At 56.9% G+C, this 19309-nt stretch overlaps 3 protein-coding genes across 4 annotated transcripts in view; 2 read left to right on the top strand and 1 right to left on the bottom strand.

Annotated features, from left to right (window-relative positions):
* The first annotated feature begins 206 nt into the window (after window positions 1–206).
* Window positions 207–9530, top strand: LOC126963018 (uncharacterized). The gene is made up of 6 exons (XM_050804915.1): window positions 207–1913; window positions 2260–2810; window positions 3838–3943; window positions 6499–6617; window positions 7473–7629; window positions 8175–9530. Exons 3-6 carry the CDS (start codon window positions 3874–3876, stop codon window positions 8321–8323), a joined length of 495 nt encoding a protein of 164 aa, XP_050660872.1. The 5' UTR covers window positions 207–1913; window positions 2260–2810; window positions 3838–3873; the 3' UTR covers window positions 8324–9530.
* A 738-nt stretch (window positions 9531–10268) lies between these two features.
* LOC126962980 (mucin-2-like) lies at window positions 10269–15270 on the top strand. Its single transcript, XM_050804803.1, has 5 exons — window positions 10269–11028; window positions 12252–12652; window positions 13040–13091; window positions 13382–13444; window positions 13631–15270. The coding sequence occupies exons 1-5, from the start codon at window positions 10312–10314 to the stop codon at window positions 14123–14125; spliced, it is 1728 nt and encodes a 575-aa protein (XP_050660760.1). The 5' UTR covers window positions 10269–10311; the 3' UTR covers window positions 14126–15270.
* The window catches only part of TP73 (tumor protein p73), a 58677-nt gene continuing 54049 nt past the window's right edge, over window positions 14682–19309 (bottom strand). The window contains exon 13 of one of the 2 annotated variants that reach the window (XM_050804591.1): window positions 14682–18223. In XM_050804591.1, coding sequence (XP_050660548.1) covers window positions 17891–18223 — 333 coding nt within the window. In that variant the 3' untranslated portion in view covers window positions 14682–17890. The remainder of the gene's footprint in view (window positions 18224–19309) is intronic. The other variant, XM_050804678.1, reaches the window with a different exon arrangement.

Genomic DNA, 19309 nt, shown 5'->3' with positions numbered 1-19309 from the left:
GCCTGTAATCCCAGCATTTTGGGAGGCCGAGACGGACGGATCACGAGGTCAGGAGATCGAGACCATCCTGGCTAACACGGTGAAACCCCGTCTCTACTAAAAAATACAAAAAACTAGCTGGGCGAGGTGGCGGGCGCCTGTAGTCCCAGCTACTCGGGAGGCTGAGGCAGGAGAATGGCGTGAACCCGGGAGGCGGAGCTTGCAGTGAGCTGAGATCCGGCCACTGCACTCCAGTCTGGGCAACAGAGCGAGACTCTGTCTCAAAAAAAAAAAAAAAAAAAAAAAAAAGAAATGCTTGCCTCACAGACTGAGTCGGGAAGCATTTTCCTCCTCCAGTTTCCTGGAACTGTCTGTGCAGAATAGGAACTGATCCTTAAAAATTTGAAAACCTTTCTTAGCTCCCCAGGATGTACAGAAACAGACCTGGCTCTGGTTTGCTGACCTGGGATCTGGCTTCCTGAGGTAGAAGCTTAAGTCATTGTAACTTATTTTTATCTTAAGCAAAATATTGCAATATTCCATAAAAGGAACTTTGCTTAGGCTCCTAAGTAATAACCTATTTAGGAACTACAGGCTGACAGTTACTTGTGGGAAAGAATTTTTGGAAATGATTCAGGAGATCCTTCCACAAGGCCGCAGATAGGTTTGTGTTGCACAAGCAGAGAAAATTACTTGACATCACTTCTTCTGAAGGTGCCACCACTTCTAGTGACTGATCTCTTGGCCAATTAGGGACAGGAAGGCTTAAATACAAAATGGGACGTTGCGTTTCTCAAATGGGTGTTGACAGCCTCCAAGACATTGATGGTGTCCTTTGAGATCTGTTAAGTTCTCAACAAACAGGTCATAATTTGGCATTTCCATCTGGTAATCTAAAAGAAAGAAACTAGGCACATATTTTGGTCATTTGAATGGAGCCATCTAGACTAGAGATGCTGGGACCCAGCCCTGGCTCCCTTCCACTCCCCTGCTTCCCACTTAGTGTCTGGGTTCACGGAGCATGCTCAGTTCCTGGGTTCACAGAGCATGCTCAGTTACAGACCCTGGCTCTCCTCTCCCAGGTCCCCACTTGGTACCTGGGTTCACGGAGCACACTCAGTCACAGACCCTGGCTTTCCTCTGCTCCCCAGGTCCCCACTTGGTCCCTATGTTCATGGAGCGTGGTCAGTTACACTTCACAGCCAGTGAATTACACGGCTGTGAAGTGTAACTGAGCCACTTCACAGCCAGCAGAGCCATGTAATTCAGTGACCAAAGCGGTGTCTGTTGACCCACCTGTATCAAGTAATACACTTTCATTGTCTTGGCCTTGTGTTGTGAGTGATGTCCTGAAGCCCAGGAAGGCATCTGCAGCAATTTGAATAGGGAAGCGTGAGGGGGAATCGGAGTCCTCTGCGGGGCCCATGGTCTCCGAAACAACTACGTGGAGGCTGTTGGGGGCACAGATGCTCTGCTGGGGCTGGTTAGTTGCAGCAGAACATCATCTTCACATCAAATAAGCATGGATTTGGATTTACTTGGTTTTGTGGTTTTATTCTTAATCTAATATATGATTTTTGGTTTAATAGTTATATAAAAGGAATTGATACCTGATTTTATGTTTATACATATTTAAGTAGCACTATGTTCAAAATAATTGAAGTCAACACTGGGGAACGATGAGAATTTTGCTTTCCTTTAAAAGGTATCTGTATATTATTCAAGTTCGAAGAATACTGATAGGAATTACATCTGGGCTGGGCGCAGTGGTTCACACCTGTAGTCCCAGCGTTTTGAGAGGCTGAGGCAGGAGGATCGGTTAAAATCAGGAGTTTGAGAACAGCTTGGGCAGCACAGGGAGACCCTGTCTACAAAAAATAAGTAAATTGGGCGTGGTGGTGCGCACTGTAGTCCCAGCTATTCGGGGGGCTGAGGTAGGCAGACATGGTGGTGTGCACTGTAGTCCCAGCTATTCGGGGGGCTGAGGTAGGCAGACGTGGTGGTGCGCGCTGTGGTCCCAGCTACGGGGGCTGAGGTAGGCAGACGTGGTGGTGCGCGCTGTGGTCCCAGCTACGGGGGCTGAGGTAGGCAGACATGGTGGTGTGCGCTGTGGTCCCAGCTACGGGGGCTGAGGTAGGCAGACATGGTGGTGTGCGCTGTGGTCCCAGCTACGGGGGCTGAGGTAGGCAGACATGGTGGTGTGCACTGTGGTCCCAGCTACGGGGGCTGAGGTAGGCAGACGTGGTGGTGTGCGCTGTGGTCCCAGCTACGGGGGCTGAGGTAGGCAGACATGGTGGTGTGCACTGTGGTCCCAGCTACGGGGGCTGAGGTAGGCAGACGTGGTGGTGTGCACTGTGGTCCCAGCTATTCGGGGGGCTGAGGTAGGCAGACGTGGTGGTGCGCGCTGTGGTCCCAGCTACGGGGGCTGAGGTAGGCAGGAGGATCACTGGAGCCGGGAGCCTGAGGCTGCAGTGTGAGTGATCATCGCACGCCTGTACTCCCGCCTGGGCAACAGAGCGAGACCATGTCAAAAAAAAAAAATTATATCTGTAGTTACAGGTTTGAGATGAACGTGTTCCTGTTAGTGTGCCTGACTCATTGTGTCACCAGGAATCAGAATCTGAATGGCAGCTACCAGGCTTAGGGGCAAGCTGGGACTTTTGGTCTGTGATGCTCTCTTCTCGGAGCTGTGACCTCTTGGTTTTCATTTTACGGTTTCCAGGGAAGGGGGTGCTTTGCGAGAGGCTGCCGAGTTTGAATTGTCAGGCTGCCCAGTCCTGCTTCGACGAAGCTGACGGACGTGGAAAGCCTTTGGTCTGTGGATTTTACAAGTAAGGACAGTTTCCTTGTGATTTTTTTCCTTCATTTTCAAATAAAACTATGCAAAATACTCAGGGTACTTTGTTTTTTAAAAAAAGCTAACCCGCAATCTCTAAATGAGATTCTCATTTCCAGAAGAGGGAAATAGGTATTGCCACTGATTTTTCTCATTTGCTGGTCTTGTTCTAAAGCCCTGGCGACAGCGGGGTGTGCAGGGGTGCAGATTTTGAGTGGGTCCTGCTGGTTCTCAGTTATGTCTCTGCCAACTGCCAGCTCGGTTATGTGGGTGCCTTGGAGAACTCCTGAGCAGTTCCATCGTCTGCAAACCGCAGATTATATGGGTGACATTACTGGCCACTGACCGGAGTCTAGGTGGCCCCTGGTTGCTGGCACCTTGTTGGGTTGGCATCTGTTGGTGAGTAAGGCCGCGTGGCCTTTGCCGCATGGAGCTTACCGTCTGGAGAGGAGGACAGATGAGAAACGAGTAAATAGATAGGTCATTGTGGCAGGGCTGGTGTTTGAAGGGCTCTCAGTGGCGCTGATTGCCTCCTGCTCTGGCTCCTGCCCGGGGCACGATGACTGTCGCGGGCATCAGTTTACCTGCTTTCAAAAGGGCTTTGAGGGACGTGGCCCAGAAGGGACTCTGGTGTCGAATTTGGCTTCAGGAGCTCAGCTGGCTGTCCCCGTGCCCACGCGTCTCAGGGAGAATGGGCTTCGAGGAATGGGCTCGCCTGCTTCGTTTCCCAGCTCCTCTCCCGGGCGCTTTGATCCGGCTTTCCAGTTCTTGCACAAGCAAGTTTGTGTCGGCCACGCCCTGGGGAGGATCCACGGGATCACCGCCATCAGCAGCCTGTTCCCAGCAGCCTCTCCGGCTTCCCTAAAGAGGGCAGGTGGGCATCCGCGTTGTTGGGGGAATGCATGGCGCTGTGGCGTCTGTGTCCATGTCACGTGGACACAGTGACCCAGAAACCTCCAGTGCTTCTCGCCAGTAGCTTTCCTCAAGACCAGAAGCCAGAGCTCACCCTCCCTTGTGTCCAGGTGGGATTTTCTACAACGCTGCTGTGCACGACGTGGATGCCACATGCGTGTTGCTGGGGGAGGCCACTTCGGACACTGTTTTCTCTGGGACATGCCTTCTGCCCAGGTAAGAGTGGGCTTCACTGTTGCAAGGTGCTCCTGTGACCACCGAGGCTGGTTGAAATGTAGCACAGGCTGGGGCCCCTGTTCAGGATTCCTCCCCGACTCTCAGCTTTGGGGAGTAGATAAAGTAACGTGGAGCACATGTAAAAAAGATGACTAACTGGTCACGTCACTGAACCCCTCAGGCGTTTCCCGAGGTTGAAAGGCATCATGCAGGAAGTATTTCATGTTTGATGAACTTTGAAAGTCACTGTTTTAGTAACCACTTCTCCAGCCCCTGCGATGTGACAGGCCCCCTATAGTTTCTAAGGTTGCGAAGGTGAATTAACACAGTTCTGGCCGGAAGCACAGCCAGGCTGGGATGCACACAGATTAGGAGATCATCAGTGATCTCCAGGTGAAGGCGGGGCTGGGGGTGCTGCTTCCCAGGTCCTGGCCTGGCAGCAGAAGCTCAGGGTGGGTCCTGAGGGCTGCTGCAGAGGACAGGTTATCTGTTGCTTTATGACATACCACACACACGTCACGCACACACGTCACACACACACATCACACACACACGTCACACACACGTCACGCACACACGTCACGCGCACACGTCACGCGCACACGTCACGGTTTGAAACAACAGCCACTGGGTAGTTAGGATTCTGCAGCTTGAACTGGGCTTGGCTGGAGTCCCTCTTTTGGTCTGCCCAGTGGTCACTCATGTGACTACAGCCAGGTGGTCAGCGGCCTGCCTGGAACAGCCCCACCAGGGTCACAGGGCCAGGCCCTGCTGTCACCTGGGTTCTCTTCTGTGTCGTCCCCATGCCTCCTCAGGTCCCCACAGCAGCATGGCCACACATTTGATGGCCTCAGGGCACCAAAGCGGAAACACTCAGACGTCCTGAGGCTTGGACCAGGACTGACGTGGTACCCCTTACACCACCCTTTGTGTACTCGGGCAAGTCCAGGCCCAGCTGGTGCCAGCGCTGACTCTTCTCAGCACCTGCTTCACTCTGTCTCGTCAGCACCCCCTTTTGGCACCACCTCCCCCATCCGCCCAAAGTTCACCCACCCACCCTGCTCCGCTGGCCACCACTCCGATCCCAGCCATGTCCTCATCCTGGCTGTGGCCATCTGCCTGCAATGTCTTCTCTGTAAGACCTCAGTTGGACCAGGTGCCTGCCTGCTCTGAGCCCTCCAGAGCACAGGTGGAGGCCATGGTCTCCACCGACCCCGCGGGCCTGTCACCGGTCGAGGGTCTGGACTGCACATTGTCCAGGTTCTTGGTGTTTTGAACAAAGAATTGGACAAAACACCCAGCAAAGCAAAGAAAGGATGAAGCAACAAAAGAACAAAAGCAGGTATTTATTGAAAATGAAACACACTCCACAGTGTAGGAGTGGCCTGAGCAGCAGTCTAGGGCCTGGATCCAGAATCTTCTGGGACTCAAATACCGGCTAGAAGTTTCCCATTGGCCACTTCGTGCTCACCTCATGTCAATGAAGTGGTTGCAAAAAGCAACCAGTCAGAGGCTAGGGTGAAGTTACAAAGTTATCCTTGTTCACAAACTAGAACTCAGCCTGCAGTCAGTCTGATCGGTGTGGACTGGGACCATTCAGAGGCTGAACTGAAGTCACAAAGTTGCAAACGAAGACTTGACCCGCAGTCAGTCTGATTTGTTGCAGACAGCCAGTTTCCCATCTGCCAGGCAGAAGAGGTGAAGGGGTTTGCAAAGGCAGTAGCCTCTGGTCCTTTTGTTACTTAGGAGTGTAAAGTTAGGGTTTTCCCTTCAATATAGTTCAAAGAAGTTGTTGGGAAACAGCCTTAGGTTCCCTGCCTCCAGACCCTTATCTCCTGCCTCAGGCCTACAGGTGCCGTCCCCCGCAACCCCACTGTCTTCTTGTCCACTTCTCGCTCTTCCTCAGAAGGCCAGACAAGTACCTGTCTGGGGCCTGCTCCCCAGGTGGGGACATGGGGACTGGCTCTTCTAGGCTCATGGCTGTACCCCCAGGGTCCAGAAGGTGCCTGGGCCTGGGACTGCCGGTGCCGTAGAAGCTTAGCAAACACGGAACTGGACCGCTTGCTGGGCAGCGTCCCCATGCCTCTCAGGGACCCATTTTGGAACAATTTAGAGTTAATTTTCTATTAAGGACCAGTTTCTGTGAAACTGCTTGGCTATGCCTTTCGTCCACTGCTTCAGTTAAAGCGGTGAGTTCAGGCTGGATGTGGTGGTAATCCTAGCACTGTAATCCCAGCACTTTGGGAGGCTGAGGCTGCGGGATCACTTGAGGTCAGGAGTTCGAAACCAGCCTGGCCAACATGGTGAAACCCCATCTCTACTGAAAATACAAAAAAATCAGCTGGGTGTGATAGTGGACGCCTGTAATCCCAGCTACTTGGGAGGCTGAGGCAGGAGAATTGCTTGAACCCGGGAGGCAGAGGTTGCAGTGAGCCACGATCGTGCCACTGCACTCCAGCCTGGGCGACAGAACAAGACTCTCAAAAAACCAAACAAAGCAGTTTATAATTTGCCTAAATTAACTTTTGTATCATCCAAAGTCTTCTTCTGCTTAGATATGGCCGCCTTAAAAGATGCAGGCACTGTTATGATCAGCATGAAGTTTCCCTGTGGGGCTGTGGTCAGCGTGGACGTCAGCCAGCACCGTACAGACAGCTGTGACCAGAGATTGGAGGTGACCCCCTGCCCTTTTCCACCCCTCGCCAGTCCACTGTGAAAAGCTGGGTTCGTTCTATGGGTTAGATAGAGGTCGTCAGCCAGGTTGATTGTGTGGGTTAGAGAGAGGTTGTCACCCGGCCACCCTCAGCTGGGTCGATTGTGCGGGTTAGATAGGGGTCGTCACCCGGCCACCCTCAGCTGGGTCGATTGTGCGGGTTAGATAGGGGTCGTCACCCGGCCACCCTCAGCTGGGTCGATTGTGCGGGTTAGATAGGGGTCGTCACCCGGCCACCCTCAGCTGGGTCGATTGTGCGGGTTAGATAGGGGTCGTCACCCGGCCACCCTCAGCTGGGTTGATTGTGCGGGTTAGATAGGGGTCGTCACCCGGCCACCCTCAGCTGGGTTGATTGTGCGGGTTAGATAGGGGTCATCAGCCGGGTTGATCCTGCTGGTTAAATAGAGGTCATCACCTGGCCATCCCCAGTCGGAGCACATGCAGCACACCTTGTGCATAGTCAGTGCTCGGTAAATATTCGTTTTAGTTTTCTGGTGAGAGCCACGTCTTCAGGTTTTGAAGAGAGTTCGTTCTCTGGCCTCTGGGCCTCCAGGAGCTGTTTTGTGACGGTGGCTTTCCTTTACATTGGCTGTTGCTCTATAGAAGCCTGTGCTTCCTTGGCCATTACATGGAAAGCTGGTGTTGGTCACGGTGTGCCATGGGAAGTGATAATGACGGTCCTGGAAGGCCTGCGTCATGTGTCACCTGCCCGCCCCACCCCCACCAGCAAAAGCCCTGGTGGTGTTCAGTCATCCCTTTCCCCTCCCCACTTCCTGTGCTCGGCCTGGTTAACTCCTGTCTTGCAATGGCTCCCAGGTGCGTGGGTCCCAAGGCGCGCTGCAGATGGAGAATCAGAATCCCTTGGGCATCACTGGGCGGGGCACGTCCCTGTCCCTCGGCTCCCAGACCCAGGCTAGCCGCTACCAGGACTCGTATCGAGAGCTCTTCAGATACTTTGTCAGAACCCTTAAAGGTGGGTGACGTTCTCAGGAGGAACCTGGGATGTTCCGATGCTCAACGGGTAGATGCCTTCCAGGCTGCAGTCAGTGCAGATGATATGCCAATTTCAGGTGGAAAATTGCATTCCAGATACTGGGTTCAGATTTGAAATTGTCCATCTCAGTGATCATTTGCGTTGCTTGTACTTGAGGAAGATTCTGAGAGATGCTCCTTTGGGGTTCTGTGCATGTACCATGTTGCCTGGCATGTCCTAAGAAATCTTCTAGAACTCCGAGGTTTATAAAATGATGACTACTTCTGAACTCCTGAGATCTAGTGGATACCACGTGTCCTGGAGATAGGACGCCTTCTACCCTCTGTCAGTCCTGGGGGTGACTGGGAACCAGGGAGGTGGAACAGAATTCCGGGACCTGGGTTGGGCTTGTCCAAGAGGGGCAGGTGGGTCTCTCTAGGACCAGTGTCCCACCCCGAGGCCAGTGGCCCCTTCACATGTCCCAACAAGAATACTGTCTGGCTCCGATGTGTTGGGTTTTATCCTGAATCTGTGCAAATGTGCAGGGAAAGAAACTCCTGAAATCACCAAAGAGCAGTTCCTCAGGGCCTTCCGGGCGGCCGCGGCCGCGGAGCAGTCGTGGTGGAGCCGGTCAGCTGTGGCCCTGCCCTGCGAATCGGCAGAGGCCTCCGTGGTGAAGACAGAAGCTCCGTGAACCAACCCGAGGCTGGAGCCAAGATCCTGCCCAATATCCAGTTGCCTGTTTCTCTTCTCACTGTTACTGAGAGAGGGAGACAGAACCTTCTGGTGATCTTGTCCTCACTGGAGACTCAGAACAGGAAGCATTGGGAAACCATGTGTGTTTCATTTCTGGTGCGACCAGGCTTTTCAGGATGTGACTTCAGACCGAGGACACAAGTTGGGCTTGCTTAGCTGTTTTGTGTTGCGTGCCGGCCGCAGAGATGCTCTTCCCCTCAGAGTTCCCTTGGCAGGACCTCGGAGGCCTCTGGTTGGCTGTCTCAGGAAGAGGGCAGGTCAGGGATTGGACAGTGTAAATTGACCCAGAAACCTGCGGTTTCAGCTTTTCTGTGGCAAACAGGGCCGAGGGCTGGTGAAGCTGTTAAGACTGAATGTGGCATGCATGAGGCAGACTGCAGGCCTCCTTAGGCCTTTTTTGGGGTAATTACACCAGTATTTAAAAACATTTTTTTTTTTGTTTTGAGACAGAGTCTTGCCCTGTCACCCAGGCTGGAGTGCAGTGGTGCAATCTCAGCTCACTGCAACCTCTGCCTCCTGGGTTCAAGTGATTCATCTACCTCACCCTTCTGAGTAGCTGGGATTACAGGCATGCGCCACCACACCCGGCTAATTTTTGTATTTTTAGTAAAGACGGGGTTTCACCATGTTGGCCAGGCTGGTCTCGAACTACTGACCTCGTGATCCACCTGCCACAGCCTCCCAAAGTGCTGGGATCACAGGTGTGAGCCACCGTGCTCGGTCTAAAAAACAATTTTCTTGAAGAATCTGATTTTGTGCATAGTAATGACACAGCACCATTCCAGAGAAATAGGAAATATATGTGTGTGGTATGAGAAGCCCATATTCTGTTCTTGTCGCCTGAATCTAGGCTTCCTCTCTGGATGTGAGCGCAGGAATGAACGGCGGCTGTTTTCCGCCCAAAGGGGTGTGGAGACCTTTTGGAAACAGGCCTTCTCCTTTCCGTTTTGCAGCCAGGTGGTGGAAACCTTCCTTCGAAGGGTAGTGCCTTGGGGAGCAGCAGACCTGCTCCGAGTCCAGCTTAGCTTTCCAAAATTCTGTGTGGAACCTACTGAAGATGTTTTTATATATTTGAAAATAATGGCATGTATTTCTCATGCTATAGTTAAAAAAAATAACCTTTTAAACAAAGATATTCAAACTCACCCTTGTGCCAAAAGCGCTCACGTTTCTGTGTCCATTCCTGAAAGGGCGTTTTAGAGTCCCCGTTTCTACGTTCTACATGGCACCCTCTTGCCGAGGGAACATCCCCAATCCCTCCACTTCCTGTCTAGTTTGAGGCCTCAGCACTTTGGTGATCCAGAGTTCTGTGGCTGTGAGGGGCTGGGCCCACCGCCGCCCAGCCCTCCTTGGTGGATGTGGGGACAGGTAGGAGCCTAGGGAAAGGGGTGAGCGTTAGCCAGGAAGGTGGGGCCAAGGCCAGGCATGGCGCCTCACCTGCACCTCACCTCACCTGCACGTCACCTCACTTGCAACTCACCTCACCTGCACCTCACCTCACCTGCACCTCACCTCACCTGCACCTCACCTCACCTCACCTGCACCTCACCTCACCTCACCTGCACCTCACCTCACCTGCACCTCACCTCACTTGCACCTCACCTCACCTGCACCTCACCTCACCTGCACCTCACCTCACCTGCACCTCACCTCACCTCACCTGCACGTCACCTCACCTGCACCTCACCTCACCTCACCTGCACCTCACCTCACCTGCACGTCACCTCACCTGCACCTCACCTCACCTGCACCTCACCTCACCTGCACCTCACCTGCACCTCACCTCACCTGCACGTCACCTGCACGTCACCTCACCTCTACCTCACCTCACCTGCACCTCACCTCACCTGCACGTCATCTCTCACCTCACCTCACCTCACCTCACCTCACCTGCACCTCACCTCACCTCACCTGCACCTCACCTGCATGTCACCTCACCTGCACCTCACCTCACCTGCACCCCACCTCACCTGCACCTCACCTCACCTGCACCTCACCTCACCTGCACCTCACCTCACCTGCACCTCACCTCACCTGCACCTCACTTGCACCTCACTTGCACCTCACCTCACCTCACCTGCACCTCACCTCACCTGCACCTCACCTCACCTCACCTGCACGTCACCTCACCTGCACCTCACCTCACCTGCATGTCACCTCACCTGTACCTCACCTCACCTGCACCTCACCTCACCTGCACCTCACCTCACCTGCACCTCACCTCACCTGCACCTCACCTCACCTCACCTGCACGTCACCTCACCTGCACGTCACCTCACCTGCACCTCACCTCACCTGCACCTCACCTGCACGTCACCTCACCTGCACCTCACCTGCACCTCACCTCACCTGCACCTCACCTCACCTGCACGTCACCTCACCTGCACCTCACCTCACCTCACCTGCACCTCACCTGCACCTCACCTCACCTCACCTCACCTGCACGTCACCTCACCTGCACCTCACCTCACCTGCACCTCACCTCACCTGCACCTCACCTCACCTCACCTCACCTGCACCTCACCTCACCTCACCTCACCTCACCTCACCTCACCTCACCTGCACCTCACCTCACCTCACCTGCACCTCACCTCACCTGCACGTCACCTCACCTCACCTCACCTGCACCTCACCTCACCTCACCTCACCTCACCTCACCTGCACCTCACCTCACCTCACCTGCACGTCACCTCACCTCACCTCACCTGCACCTCACCTCACCTGCACCTCACCTGCACCTCACCTCACCTGCACCTCACCTCACCTGCACCTCACCTGCACCTCACCTGCACCTCACCTCACCTCACCTCACCTCACCTGCACCTCACCTGCACCTCACCTCACCTCACCTCACCTGCACGTCACCTCACCTGCACCTCACCTGCACGTCACCTCACCTGCACCTCACCTGCACCTCACCTGCACGTCACCTCACCTGCACCTCACCTCACCTGCACCTCACCTCACCTCACCTGCACGTCACCTCACCTGCACCTCACCTCACCTCACCTCACCTCACCTCACCTCACCTCACCTCACCTCACCTCACCTGCACCTCACCTCACCTGCACCTCACCTGCACCTCACCTCACCTGCACCTCACCTCACCTCACCTCACCTGCACGTCACCTCACCTGCATCTCACCTGCATCTCACCTGCACCTCACCTCACCTCACCTCACCTGCACGTCACCTCACCTGCACCTCACCTCACCTCACCTGCACCTCACCTGCACCTCACCTCACCTGCACCTCACCTGCACCTCACCTCACCTGCACGTCACCTCACCTGCACCTCACCTCACCTCACCTCACCTGCACCTCACCTCACCTCACCTCACCTGCACCTCACCTCACCTGCACCTCACCTCACCTGCACCTCACCTCACCTGCACGTCACCTCACCTGCATCTCACCTGCATCTCACCTGCACCTCACCTCACCTCACCTCACCTGCACGTCACCTCACCTGCACCTCACCTCACCTCACCTGCACCTCACCTGCACCTCACCTCACCTGCACCTCACCTGCACCTCACCTCACCTGCACGTCACCTCACCTGCACCTCACCTCACCTCACCTCACCTGCACCTCACCTCACCTCACCTCACCTCACCTGCACCTCACCTCACCTGCACCTCACCTCACCTGCACCTCACCTCACCTCACCTGCACGTCACCTCACCTGCATCTCACCTGCATCTCACCTGCATCTCACCTCACCTCACCTCACCTCACCTCACCTGCACGTCACCTCACCTGCACCTCACCTCACCTGCACCTCACCTCACCTCACCTGCACCTGCACCTCACCTCACCTCACCTCACCTCACCTGCACCTCACCTCACCTGCACCTCACCTCACCTGCACGTCACCTCACCTCACCTCACCTGCACCTCACCTCACCTGCACCTCACCTGCACGTCACCTCACCTGCACCTCACCTCACCTCACCTGCACCTCACCTGCACCTCACCTCACCTGCACCTCACCTGCACCTCACCTCACCTGCACGTCACCTCACCTGCACCTCACCTGCACGTCACCTCACCTGCACCTCACCTCACCTGCACCTCACCTCACCTCACCTGCACGTCACCTCACCTGCACCTCACCTCACCTGCACGTCACCTCACCTGCACGTCACCTCACCTGCACCTCACCTCACCTGCACCTCACCTGCACCTCACCTGCACGTCACCTCACCTGCACCTCACCTCACCTGCACCTCACCTCACCTGCACGTCACCTCACCTGCACCTCACCTGCACGTCACCTCACCTGCACCTCACCTCACCTCACCTGCACCTCACCTGCACCTCATCTGCACCTCACCTCACCTGCACGTCACCTCACCTGCACCTGCACCTCACCTCACCTCACCTCACCTGCACGTCACCTCACCTGCACCTCACCTCACCTGCACGTCACCTGCACGTCACCTCACCTGCACCTCACCTCACCTGCACGTCACCTCACCTGCACGTCACCTCACCTGCACGTCACCTCACCTGCACCTCACCTGCACCTCACCTCACCTGCACCTCACCTGCACCTCACCTCACCTCACCTCACCTCACCTCACCTCACCTCACCTCACCTCACCTCACCTCACCTCACCTCACCTGCACCTCACCTCACCTGCACCTCACCTCACCTCACCTGCACCTCACCTCACCTCACCTCACCTGCACCTCACCTCACCTCACCTCACCTCACCTCACCTGCACCTCACCTCACCTGCACCTCACCTCACCTCACCTGCACGTCACCTCACCTGCACCTCACCTCACCTCACCTGCACGTCACCTCACCTGCACCTCACCTCACCTGCACCTCACCTCACCTCACCTGCACGTCACCTCACCTGCACCTCACCTCACCTCACCTCACCTGCACCTCACCTGCACGTCACCTCACCTCACCTCACCTGCACCTCACCTGCACGTCACCTCACCTCACCTCACCTGCACCTCACCTGCACCTCACCTCACCTGCACCTCACCTCACCTCACCTGCACCTCACCTCACCTGCACCTCACCTCACCTCACCTCACCTCACCTGCACCTCACCTCACCTGCACCTCACCTCACCTCACCTGCACGTCACCTCACCTGCACCTCACCTCACCTCACCTGCACGTCACCTCACCTGCACCCTCACCTCACCTGCACCTCACCTCACCTCACCTGCACCTCACCTCACCTGCACCTCACCTCACCTCACCTGCACGTCACCTCACCTGCACCTCACCTCACCTCACCTCACCTGCACCTCACCTCACCTGCACCTCACCTCACCTGCACCTCACCTCACCTGCACCTCACCTCACCTGCACCTCACCTCACCTGCACCTCACCTGCACGTCACCTCACCTGCACCTCACCTCACCTGCACCTCACCTGCACGTCACCTCACCTGCACCTCACCTCACCTGCACCTCACCTGCACGTCACCTCACCTGCACCTCACCTCACCTGCACGTCACCTCACCTGCACCTCACCTCACCTGCACGTCACCTCACCTGCACCTCACCTCACCTGCACCTCACCTCACCTGCACCTCACCTCACCTGCACGTCACCTCACCTGCACGTCACCTCACCTGCACGTCACCTCACCTGCACCTCACCTCACCTGCACCTCACCTCACCTGCACTTCACCTGTGGGGCAACTCAGTGGAGCTTCCTGGCGGCATCTTTCCCTTTTGCCTTGGTCTTTTCTTTCTTTGTTTAAGGCCAATTTCTAAAAAGACTGAGGCCTCCTTTGAGGTTGAACAGATTTCTAGAGCCTTATTTTTGCTGTGACAGGACCCTAGTCACTGTTCACAAGTCTGAAACCAAGAAACCTGAGAACCAAGAGAACTGAAGCGAAGCCTCTGGGCTCAGCCTGGCTTGAGCCAGCACGAGGCTCTCTGCTGCCTTTTGTTTTCTTAGGTTTTGCTGAGAAACGAGGGTGCGTTCTGTGTGGGTGTCTGTGACACCTGGAGACCCTGCTTGGCCTCGCTGAAGTCCAGAAAGCCTGGGCCCCACAGGGCTTGGATGAGGGCTCACGGGCCTGCACTTCAGGAGGCCTGAGAGGCCCGGTCAGTCCCATGAGGCTACTCGGCTTGGCCCGCAGCTCCTCCGAGGCACAGGGCAGAGGGACACCCCAGGGACCCATCAGACTCACGACACAGAGAAACGCAGGTGGGCTGCTGGGCCGGCCGCAGAGGCCACAGGCTTCCCGCCTGTGAGGAGCCGCCCTGTATGTCTGAGCCCCTCGGAGATGGAGGTTTAGTCATGAGAACCAGTCACTGGAACATACACTTTATTATGTTACAAAAACAAAAATCCCCACCGAAACACAGCTAAAAAAATAACACATTTTCCCAAGATTACATTACCAAAAACAGTTGTTACGTCATTGGAGGGCGTCCGTTAATACTGCTCGGAGAAGCACCAGCCTACATGGACACACAGATGGGGTCGCGTGTCCACCCTAAAGCATTAAAGTGCTTTAACTGGTAACAGAGGAGTGGATGTCTGTGCGTTGGAGACACTGACTGTTCCGAGTGACAGGTGTCTCTGTGCCAGGATACTACGAGTCGGGCCCCTGGGTACAGCAAGGGCTTCCCAGCAGCCCAGGCCTGGTGGGAACGCTGGGGGCATGGGGGAGAGTCGCTGTTTCTGACCGGAGTGACTCGGACGGACGTGAGCTGACCTGCCTCGTGAGCTCCTCCTGCCTGGCCTCTCTGAGCAGACTCAGGACCACTGCCCGTCCCCCTCAGCTCCGGGAGTGCCGGCAGCCTCCCTCCTACCCCTGCACTGCCGGGAAAACCATCTGCCTTCAAGATGTATTTGTTGATTTGTTTAGTTGTATAAAAAACATCGCTTAAAGGATTCTTGTTCCTGGGAATTTGCATTTTCTCCTAACCACGGCAAAGTCTCGACTCCGTTTACTTTCACAGCTGCTTCTCCAGCGCAAGGAGGCTGCGCGGGCTCGCTGTACAGGTGCAGCTGGGGCCATCTGGCTGCTCTGTGTTCTGACCGGCTTCTTGGACGTCTGGCTGGGGTTCCAGTGACAGCTGCCCCGGGCCTCTCCCTGCTCTGTGCCACCCCCCCCAGCAGCACACTACAGGGGCTCTTGGGACAGCCTCACTGGACTCGGTGCACAGGGAACATGCCTAAGAAACAACTCAACAACCCCTGGAATTGAAGCACATCTGTGCTGGGCTCGGGAACCCGAGTGTCGGGATGGGCCCCCGCCGCTCTAGAAGCGGAGCATGGGCAGAGTGGGGCTTCAGGAGGTGGACTCGGGTAGCAGGTGCCCAGCCCCCAGGAGATGGGCGTGATGCCTGGGGCATGGGTCTTAGCCTTTCTGGCCTCAGCTTCCTCATCTACGAAATGGCAGTAAGATGGAGAGCTGAGGTGACATGCAGCTGGGGTGGCTGCGCCACCCTGGGAAAGCCCTGAGTCCGCTGCTGCTGCCCCTACTGACTGATGCCTTGGGTGTGGGCACCTTTCTAGGGAGATGGAACCCCAGAAGCTGAGCAGCCAGAGCCTGCCCTTGGGCTAGAAGGAAGGGCCGGGCTCTCGCCCTGGCTGCAGCCAGATCCCCTGTGAGGCGACAGCCCCGTTCTTGCTGCCCCCACAAACGTGCACCCAGGCAGCTGTGCTGTCAGTGGTCCCCGGGGCGGTGGACAGTGTGGGAGAGGGACGCCTGCGTCTTCGTAGACCAGGCATCTGCGGCAACACCAGTCGCTGCTTTTAAATAAGGGGAGGCTGGTGACGGTGATGCCACTCAGCAAGATGGAGTCCTGATCTGGGGATGGGGGCTGTGTCTAACCTTGCCGTGCCCTGGGGGGCTTAACTGCTTCTGGGAGATGTTAGTGGGGGAAGCTGCTAGCCCTTAGGAGCTGATGCCACACATACCGTAGGCAGAGTGTGTGGAGCTGGCCGTGTCAGAAGGGGCCAGGCAGCCTGCACTCTGAGTGGTGTCTCAGCTTACGTGAGTGAGGCGGCCCTGCAGAATACAGTGTGCTGGGAGCAGAGGCCACTCCCAAGTCCAGCAGAGAGTCCCCAGCCCCCGGCACAGGCAAGATGCAATTAGGGACATTCCCTGAAAATACACGGTGTTTCAGACGCAGTCACTTGGCTGCTCACCACTCTCCACTGGCCCACCTGCCTGGAATGAAGGGCCTTGTCACACCTGTGAGGCTCCCTGGGGACTCCGGTTCCTTGTCCTGGAGCTGTGCTCCGGGATGGTCAAGCTCCAGCCACCAAGGCTCAGGCTGCTCCTCGTGGATGGAGGTGGCCCCAGCAGGGGCCTGTGCAGATACTGCCTCCCTGGGGCCCACTAACTCCCTGGGGTGCTCCACGAAGGCCTAGACGCCCCCTGCACCTACCTCAGTCTGTTCCCTGACTGCCGCCGCCGCCCCCTGGAAAAGAAAGCAACGCCCTCTGGACCTCGCAGTGGTAGAGAAGGTGGCCGCGGCAAGGGAGGAGCTGCTCCCACGGCAGAGCGTTCCTGTGAATTTGCCCTTCCCAGCGTTCCCTCTAGGCTTCCTCCCGCCCGGCCTTCCTGGGGACAAGTCCCGCCCACCTGGCTTCTCACTCAGCTTCCGTAGCCCGGCTCACGGGTGCTAGGTTGAGCTGGAAAGGGAATGTTGAGAAAGAAAGTTAAAAAAAAAAAAAAAAAAAAGCTGACCCACCATGTAGAAAAGGGTATCATTTTATCAAATATTGACAATTTCCAGTCCTCTAAGGACAGGCTGTCCCTTTCTGCCCAGGGTTCCCCAAGGAGAGGCGACTGTGGCCAGGCTGAGGGGCACTGGCTGAGGCGGTACCAGATGCTTCCCGCACCTGGGAGGGGTTGTGCCTTCCCCAGTTTTCTCCAATTTCAGCAACACTTTGGTGGTTGTTAGGGGCAGGAAGGAGGCGGTCCTGCAGAATACAGTGTGCTGGGGGCAAAGGCCACTCCCAAGTCCAGCAGAGAGAGTCCCCAGCCCGTTAGGGACATTCCCTGAAAATACAGTGTTTCAGACACAGTCGCTTGGCTCCTCACCACTCTCCAGAACCAAAAGATGTCGCAAAATACTTTTTGGCAGTCCACCAGCGAAGAGGATTCTTTCCTCTGGAAGGACTTTTTGCTTGATCGGCAGATGACAGAGTCTCTAGGATGAGGCCTGGAGGTCGGAGCTGACACTGCGGTCCCCACTCACGCCTGCCATGGAGCACGCCCGGCAGTGGCAGGGCTGAGAGTGGGCCGGCCCCTGCCCCGCAAGCCCAGCGTTAGGGCAGCTCCAGAAGGTTCTGCAGGTGACTCAGGCTGTCCGCAGGCGGCTTTGGTGGCTGGGCCTCTCCTGGGGCCGGTGAGGTGCCTGGGGATGGGCCGGACCTTGCCTTTCCCCGGGCACAGCCTGGAGGCCCTGCCTCGGGAGGCAGTTTTGGACACAGGAAGGAGAGCGGAGGCGGCCTGGGTCTCTGGGCGGTGGCACAGGCTCTGGCGGGGCCCGGCCCCTCAGTGGATCTCGGCCTCCGTGAACTCCTCCTTGATGGGCTGCTTGCGGGCCTTGCAGTCGGGCAGGTCGAAGCCGAAGTCCGCCCACTCGTCGGGGCCGGCGCCGGGGCCGCCGCGGTTGGGGATGGTGATGGTGTGGCGCACGCGGAAGTGCACGGCCTCCATGACCCGCTGGCGCTGCAGCTCCCCGGAGCCGCCGATGGAGATGGCGGCCGCGTTGCTGGAGCGGAGCAGCTGCTGCGCGGCGCCGTAGTCGTGGCCCTGCTTCAGGTCCTGCAGGCCCCGCCAGATGGTCATGCGGTACTGCTCGGGGATCTTCAGGGCCCCCAGGTCCTGCGAGAGGCCGGCGCGTTAGGGGCAGGGGGCAGTGGGGACAGGGAGAGCAGGGAGGGCCGCCCTGGGCCTGGAGGTCTGGCCACACCACACCCGGCCCCCACAAGTCTAACCAGAGTAGGCAGGAGAGGGGACGTGGGGGAGGGGGATAGCCCACCAGGGCCCCTCCTGGCCTGTGTGGGGCCTGGGCCCTGACCTCGGAGCATTAGACATGGAGCTCCCTGAGCATCTATGTACCTGGCCCTGGGGGAGGAACTGCCTCCCAGCCTCAGGGCAGGGCCCTCGTTGGTCTCCATGTCCCTGCCCCCCAGAGCAGATCCCCAGCTCATCCATGAGCTCCCATCACCCTCTAGGCACCACACGAAGCACACACATGCAGGGGAGGCAAGGGTTAACACGTGACCTGGAGCTGGCTCAGCGTACTGGAGACAGGCTGCAGGGAGGGCGGTTAGTGGACACAGACGAGGCCACCCTCTGCACGAGGGACAGTTAGGCCGAGCAGGTGGCCCCAGCTCGCACTGACCCTCATCTCTGTCTGCAGCCCCAGGCTGGGGATGGTCTGGGAGGGGCCTTGGACCTGGGCTGCGATACTGGCTGGGGGCGGGTTCCCGGCAGAGGGCTTGCTCTTCCTTGACTGAGAGTGTCCTGTGGTTCACACTGTCCTAGGCTACGAGCAGGCTTTGTACACCGCTAGTCTCACTTAATCCAAAGACAAGCCCGTGGCTGTTTAATCATGGTGCCTGCGATCAGCTCCCACAAGTACCAAGAGCTATGTGGCCTCAGGTCAGGCGCTTGCCTTCCCCGGGTCCCCTTTCCTCCGGGTGTAAATGGCGCTGAACTGGACTGACTCCCTTGGGGCCTTACATTCTTCTGTTCTTTGTGCCTTGGAAACAGCCCATCCCCTAAAATCAAAGGCACACTGGCTGCTGGGAGTCCGAAAAGGCCCAAATGACCAGTTCAGCATCCAGAGGCCTGGGCCTGTGTCCCGCGCCGCCAGCCGCCCGCCTGGCTGCGCCTGCCTGAGCTCTCAAGAGTCGAGTCATCACATCCACTTGCCCGTGGGAGAGGGTTTCCAAGTTTCCCAGC

This window comes from Macaca thibetana, chromosome 1 (genome assembly GCF_024542745.1).
Source record: "Macaca thibetana thibetana isolate TM-01 chromosome 1, ASM2454274v1, whole genome shotgun sequence".
NCBI lineage: Eukaryota > Metazoa > Chordata > Mammalia > Primates > Cercopithecidae > Macaca > Macaca thibetana.
This window is presented reverse-complemented; position numbering and strand designations above follow the sequence as displayed.